This window comes from Osmerus mordax, chromosome 25 (assembly GCF_038355195.1).
Source record: "Osmerus mordax isolate fOsmMor3 chromosome 25, fOsmMor3.pri, whole genome shotgun sequence".
NCBI lineage: Eukaryota > Metazoa > Chordata > Actinopteri > Osmeriformes > Osmeridae > Osmerus > Osmerus mordax.
In genome coordinates, this window is record NC_090074.1 from 6841110 (window position 1) to 6849273 (window position 8164).

An 8164-nucleotide genomic window follows, 5' to 3' on the forward strand; every position below is an offset into this window, starting at 1 on the left:
TGTGCCGGCTGGAATACAGAGTTGTCTATGGTCCATGTTGTATAATGTTGTATTTATAGTGTTTAGCTCATTTTTATTATTACTGTATTGTAATAGTTAAAATTTCTGCAAGCTAGCTAGCACTTTAACAAGGTTTTCAGTAACATTGTAAATAATTGTATGCATAGGCCTAGCTGGATTTTGATAGATATCCACACCCTGTATTCAGGTGCTCTCCATCAATATTCTATCATTCATCATGAATAACGTCCAGAGGAATGCTCTCATCGCCCTGCTCTACTACCGGATAAGACCCCGCCGACGCTTCTGGGTTCATCAGATTCGCCGTTTGCGGGTAAACAACGGAGATTATCACCGGCTGGTTCAGGAGCTGCGACTGGACGACGACTTGTTCCAGCGGTACTTCAGGCTGAACCAGGCCGAGTTCGATGACCTGCTGACCAGAGTGGGACCCCGGATAGCGAGGCTAAACACCTCTTTCCGCGAGGCGATCATCCCAGCTGAACGCCTCGCTATTTGTCAACGGTAAGCTTTTTATAGCCTTTATAGTAAACTGTTATATTTCAGTATTCTCAGACTAAAATATAGTGTAGTTATTTTCTATGCATTATTTTCAATGTATGGTATTTCTTTGTAGATACCTTGCCACGGGGGATTCGTTCATGACTATCAGCTTCAGCTATCGCGTGGCCTCATGTACTGTTGCAGGTATTGTCGGGGATGTGTCTTGGGCCATTTGGGACTGCCTGGTGGAGGAGTTCATGCCTGTGCCAACCAAGCAGGACTGGAGGGACATGGCTGAAGGCTTCCTTCAGAGGTGGAACTTTCCAAACTGCCTGGGCTCCATCGATGGCAAGCATGTTGTCATCCAGGCCCCTCCCAACTCAGGGTCACTGTACCACAATTACAAGGGGACATTCTCCATCGTTCTACTTGCTGTTGTGGACGCCGACAGCATTCCAGGTCATCGATGTCGGTGGCTATGGACGGAACAGTGACGGTGGGACCCTGAAAGATGGAACCCTGGACCTCCCAGAGAACTGCATCATCCCTGGAGCAGAGCCACATGGACCACTGCCACTTGTCTTCGTGGGTGATGAGGCCTTTCCTCTGCGGAGCAACCTAATGCGGCCCTTCCCTGGGACAAATCTCTCCAGGAAGAAGAGGTTCAATTACCGCCTCAGCCGTGCCAGGTTGACAGTCGAGTGTGTGTCTGGTATTCTCTCCAGCCAGTGGTGAATGTATCGGCGTGTCATTGGTGTCAACCAGGCAAAAGCGGAGGTGTGTGTGAAGGCCACCTGCATCCTCCACAACTTCATCCAGAGGTCCAGGCCAGTGGATGTCCAGAAGCCAGACCTGGCCAGGAGGAGTCGGCAGGTCTCCAGGAGGCTCCACGACTGGGCAGCAACAATGCTGCACGTGCAGCAATTCACGTGAGGGATGCATTCACTGCATATTTCAATGCAGAAGGTGCAGTGCCCTGGCAGCAATCAGTTGTATAGCCCATGTCATGAAGAAACAAAGGCTCTTTTAAGAGCCACCCACATTAATCACAAAAAGGCAAACAGTTCCAGAATGTTCTTTTCATAAAATATGAGCTTAAATCATGATGCGGCCATGTTGTTTTTCTTATCATTATTAATGTTCACTACCAACCATTCATAGTAAATAATAGTATCTTAATACCTAACAGTCCAATTCAATAAAAGGAACACAAAGTTCTGTCAGTGACAATTTTTGGTTTATTATATATCACTGTGTGGCCTGCATCTCTGCCTCAAAAAACAACCGCTTAGCTGGTGGCAGTCTTTTCAGGGCAGGGAGAAGGCTTTAAAAAAAAAGCTCATCCTCGTCCTCTGCTTGAGGTGGTGGAAGAGTAGCAGGTGTCTGTGCCATCTTCCAAAGCACCAAGCATCCTCTCCTCAAATGCCGACAGCCTCTCTTTGCGCACCCTCTTTCGGCCAGAGGATGCTGCAGAGTGACATATCGAAAGGGGTGCGTGCTGCAAAAAGTTTGGGAACCACTGGGTTAAAGTGCTTTTCAGCTCCTTAATAGCCGTTTTCAATGCATTTACACTGTTTGGCATTGTACTGGTTCACATTACATGACTTTGACTTAGATTTCAGCCTAAAACAGGCCACACTGACCCAAATAAACTGGAAATCACCGAATCCAAGCTACTTGACAAGATTTATCCATTAGATTGCGAGTTTTGAGACTTTAATTCTTTTATTGTTTTAAAGTGCTTTTCAGCTCCTGGATGGCCGTTTTCAATGCAATTACATTGTTTTGCATTGTACTAGTTCAAATAACATGACTTTGACTTAGATTTCAGCCTAAAACAGGCCACACTGTCTCAAATAAACTGGAAATTACCGAATCCATGCTACTTGAAAAAATGTAGCCTTAAGATTCTGAGTTTTGACTTTCATGCTTGTATTGCTTTAAAGTGCTTTTCAGCTCCTGGATGGCCGTTTTCAATGCATTTTCACTGTTTGTCATTGTACTGGTTCACATTACATGACTTTGAATTAGATTTCAGCCTAAAAAAGGCCACACTGACCCAAAACAACTGGAAATCACCTAATCCATGCTACTTGACAACATTTATCCATTAGATTGCGAGTTTTGAGACTTTCATTCTTTTATTTTTTTTAAGTGCTTTTCAGCTCATGAATGGCCGTTTTCAATGCATTTACGCTGTTTGGCATTGTACTGGTTCACATTACATGACTTTGACTTACATTTCAGCCTAAAACAGGCCACACTGACCAAAATAAACTGGAAATCACCTAATCCATGCTACTTGACAAGATATATCCATTAGATTGCGAGTTTTGAGACTTAAATTCTTTTATTGTTTTAAAGTGCTGTTTAGCTCCTGGATGGCCATTTTCAATGCATTTACACTGTTTGGCATTGTACTGGTTCACATTACATGACTTTGACTTACATTTCAGCCTAAAACAGGCCACACTGACCCAAATCAACTGGAAATCACCTAATCCATGCTACTTGACCAAATTTAGCCTTAAGATTCTGAGTTTTGACTTTCATGCTTTTATTGCTTTAAAATGCTTTTCAGCTCCTGAATGGCCGTTTACAAAGCATTTACACTGTTTGGCATTGTACTGGTTCACATTACATGACTTTGAATTAGATTTCAGCCTAAAACAGGCCACACTGACCCAAATCAACTGGAAATCACCTAATCCATGCTACTTGACAAGATATATCCATTAGATTGCGAGTTTTGAGACTTTAATTCTTTTATTGTTTTAAAGTGCTTTTTAGCTCCTGGATGGCCATTTTCAATGCATTTACACTGTTTGGCATTGTACTGGTTCACATTACATGACTTTGACTTACATTTCAGCCTAAAACAGGCCACACTGACCCAAATCAACTGGAAATCACCTAATCCATGCTACTTGACCAAATTTAGCCTTAAGATTCTGAGTTTTGACTTTCATGCTTTTATTGCTTTAAAATGCTTTTCAGCTCCTGTATGGCCGTTTTCAATGCATTTACATTGTTTTGCATTGTACTAGTTCAAATAACGTGACTTTGACTTACATTTCAGCCTAAAACAGGCCACACTGACCCAAATCAACTGGAAATCACCGAATCCAAGCTACTTGACAAGATATATCCATTAGATTGCGAGTTTTGAGACTTTAATTCTTTTATTGTTTTAAAGTGCTTTTTAGCTCCTGGATGGCCATTTTCAATGCATTTACACTGTTTGGCATTGTACTGGTTCACATTACAGCCTAAAACAGGCCACACTGACCCAAATCAACTGGAAATCACCTAATCCATGCTACTTGACCACATTTAGCCTTAAGATTCTGAGTTTTGACTTTCATGCTTTTATTGCTTTAAAATGCTTTTCAGCTCCTGTATGGCCGTTTTCAATGCATTTACATTGTTTTGCATTGTACTAGTTCAAATAACGTGACTTTGACTTACATTTCAGCCTAAAACAGGCCACACTGACCCAAATAAACTGGAAATCACAGAATCCAAGCTACTTGACAAGATATATCCATTAGATTGCGACTTTAATTCTTTTATTGTTTTCAAGTGCTTTTTAGCTCCTGGATGGCCATTTTCAATGCATTTACGCTGTTTGGCATTGTACTGGTTCACATTACATGACTTTGACTTACATTTCAGCCTAAAACAGGCCACACTGACCCAAATCAACTGGAAATCACCTAATCCATGCTACTTGACCAAATTTAGCCTTAAGATTCTGAGTTTTGACTTTCATGCTTTTATTGCTTTAAAATGCTTTTCAGCTCCTGAATGGCCGTTTTCAATGCATTTACGTTGTTTTGCATTGTACTGGTTCACATTACATGACTTTGAATTAGATTTCAGCCTAAAACAGGCCACACTGACCCAAATCAACTGGAAATCACCTAATCCATGCTACTTGACAAGATATATCCATTAGATTGCGAGTTTTGAGACTTTAATTCTTTTATTGTTTTAAAGTGCTTTTTAGCTCCTGGATGGCCATTTTCAATGCATTTACACTGTTTGGCATTGTACTGGTTCACATTACATGACTTTGACTTACATTTCAGCCTAAAACAGGCCACACTGACCCAAATCAACTGGAAATCACCTAATCCATGCTACTTGACCAAATTTAGCCTTAAGATTCTGAGTTTTGACTTTCATGCTTTTATTGCTTTAAAATGCTTTTCAGCTCCTGTATGGCCGTTTTCAATGCATTTACATTGTTTTGCATTGTACTAGTTCAAATAACGTGACTTTGACTTACATTTCAGCCTAAAACAGGCCACACTGACCCAAATCAACTGGAAATCACCGAATCCAAGCTACTTGACAAGATATATCCATTAGATTGCGAGTTTTGAGACTTTAATTCTTTTATTGTTTTCAAGTGCTTTTCAGCTCCTGGATGGCCGTTTTCAATGCATTTACATTGTTTTGCATTGTACTAGGTCAAATAACATGACTTTGACTTAGATTTCAGCCTAAAACAGGCCACACTGACCAAAATCAACTGGAAATCACCTAATCCATGCTACTTGACAAAATTTAGCCTTAAGTTTCTGAGTTTTGACTTTCATGCTTTTATTGCTTTAAAGTGCTTTTCAGCTCCTGGATGGACATTTTCAATGCATTTACATTGTTTTGCATTGTACTAGTTCAAATAACGTGACTTTGACTTACATTTCAGCCTAAAACAGGCCACACTGACCCAAATAAACTGGAAATCACCGAATCCAAGATACTTGACAAGATTTATCCATTAGATTGCGAGTTTTGAGACTTTAATTCTTTTATTGTTTTAAAGTGCTTTTTAGCTCCTGGATGGCCATTTTCAATGCATTTACACTGTTTGGCATTGTACTGGTTCACATTACATGACTTTGACTTACATTTCAGCCTAAAACAGGCCACACTGACCCAAATCAACTGGAAATCACCTAATCCATGCTACTTGACCAAATTTAGCCTTAAGATTCTGAGTTTTGACTTTCATGCTTTTATTGCTTTAAAATGCTTTTCAGCTCCTGTATGGCCGTTTTCAATGCATTTACATTGTTTTGCATTGTACTAGTTCAAATAACGTGACTTTGACTTACATTTCAGCCTAAAACAGGCCACACTGACCCAAATAAACTGGAAATCACCGAATCCAAGCTACTTGACAAGATATATCCATTAGATTGCGAGTTTTGAGACTTTAATTCTTTTATTGTTTTAAAGTGCTTTTTAGCTCCTGGATGGCCATTTTCAATGCATTTACGCTGTTTGGCATTGTACTGGTTCACATTACATGACTTTGACTTAGATTTCAGCCTAAAACAGGCCACACTGACCAAAATCAACTGGAAATCACCTAATCCATGCTACTTGACCAAATTTAGCCTTAAGATTCTGAGTTTTGACTTTCATGCTTTTATTGCTTTAAAATGCTTTTCAGCTCCTGTATGGCCGTTTTCAATGCATTTACATTGTTTTGCATTGTACTAGTTCAAATAACGTGACTTTGACTTACATGTCAGCCTAAAACAGGCCACACTGACCCAAATCAACTGGAAATCACCGAATCCAAGCTACTTGACAAGATATATCCATTAGATTGCGAGTTTTGAGACTTTAATTCTTTTATTGTTTTAAAGTGCTTTTTAGCTCCTGGATGGCCATATTCAATGCATTTACACTGTTTGGCATTGTACTGGTTCACATTACATGACTTTGACTTACATTTCAGCCTAAAACAGGCCACACTGACCCAAATCAACTGGAAATCACCTAATCCATGCTACTTGACCAAATTTAGCCTTAAGATTCTGAGTTTTGACTTTCATGCTTTTATTGCTTTAAAATGCTTTTCAGCTCCTGTATGGCCGTTTTCAATGCATTTACATTGTTTTGCATTGTACTAGTTCAAATAACATGACTTTGACTTACATTTCAGCCTAAAACAGGCCACACTGACCCAAATAAACTGGAAATCACCGAATCCAAGCTACTTGACAAGATATATCCATTAGATTGCAAGTTTTGAGACTTTAATTCTTTTATTGTTTTAAAGTGCTTTTTAGCTCCTGGATGGCCATTTTCAATGCATTTACACTGTTTGGCATTGTACTGGTTCACATTACATGACTTTGACTTACATTTCAGCCTAAAACAGGCCACACTGACCCAAAACAACTGGAAATCACCTAATCCATGCTACTTGACAACATTTATCCATTAGATTGCGAGTTTTGAGACTTTCATTCTTTTATTTTTTTAAAGTGCTTTTCAGCTCATGAATGGCCGTTTTCAATGCATTTACGCTGTTTGGCATTGTACTGGTTCACATTACATGACTTTGACTTACATTTCAGCCTAAAACAGGCCACACTGACCCAAATCAACTGGAAATCACCTAATCCATGCTACTTGACAAGATATATCCATTAGATTGCGAGTTTTGAGACTTTCATGCTTTTATTGCTTTAAAGTGCTTTTCCTGAATGGCCGTTTTCAATGCATTTACATTGTTTTGCATTGTACTAATTCAAATAACGTGACTTTGACTTACATTTCAGCCTAAAACAGGCCACACTGACCCAAATCAACTGGAAATCACCTAATCCATGCTACTTGACAAGATATATCCATTAGATTGCGAGTTTTGAGACTTAAATTCTTTTATTGTTTTAAAGTGCTTTTTAGCTCCTGGATGGCCATTTTCAATGCATTTACACTGTTTGGCATTGTACTGGTTCACATTACATGACTTTGACTTACATTTCAGCCTAAAACAGGCCACACTGACCCAAATCAACTGGAAATCACCTAATCCATGCTACTTGACAAGATATATCCATTAGATTGCGAGTTTTGAGACTTTAATTCTTTTATTGTTTTAAAGTGCTTTTTAGCTCCTGGATGGCCGTTTTCAATGCATTTACGTTGTTTTGCATTGTACTGGTTCACATTACATTACATGACTTTGACTTACATTTCAGCCTAAAACAGGCCACACTGACCAAAATCAACTGGAAATCACCTAATCCATGCTACTTGACCAAATTTAGCCTTAAGATTCAGAGTTTTGACTTTCATGTTTTTATTGCTTTAAAGTGCTTTTTAGCTCCTGGATGGCCGTTTTCAATGCATTTTCACTGTTTGTCATTGTACTGGTTCACATTACATGACTTTGACTTACATTTCAGCCTAAAACAGGCCACACTGACCAAAATAAACTGGAAATCACCTAATCCATGCTACTTGACCAAATTTAGCCTTAAGATTCTGAGTTTTGACTTTCATGCTTTTATTGCTTTAAAGTGCTTTTTAGCTCCTGGATGGCCGTTTTCAATGCATTTTCACTGTTTGTCATTGTACTGGTTCACATTACATGACTTTGAATTAGATTTCAGCCTAAAAAAGGCCACACTGACCCAAAACAACTGGAAATCACCTAATCCATGCTACTTGACAACATTTATCCATTAGATTGCGAGTTTTGAGACTTTCATTCTTTTATTTTTTTAAAGTGCTTTTCAGCTCATGAATGGCCGTTTTCAATGCATTTACGCTGCTTGGCATTGTACTGGTTCACATTACATGACTTTGACTTACATTTCAGCCTAAAACAGGCCACACTGACCAAAATAAA

At 39.3% G+C, this 8164-nt stretch overlaps 1 protein-coding gene across 1 annotated transcript; it reads left to right on the plus strand.

Moving 5' to 3' along the window:
- Positions 1-238: 238 nt before the first annotated feature.
- On the plus strand, positions 239-1001 carry LOC136933340 (uncharacterized). Its single transcript, XM_067228654.1, has 2 exons — positions 239-525; positions 638-1001. Exons 1-2 carry the CDS (start codon positions 239-241, stop codon positions 996-998), a joined length of 648 nt encoding a protein of 215 aa, XP_067084755.1. The 3' UTR covers positions 999-1001.
- The last annotated feature ends 7163 nt before the right edge of the window (positions 1002-8164 follow it).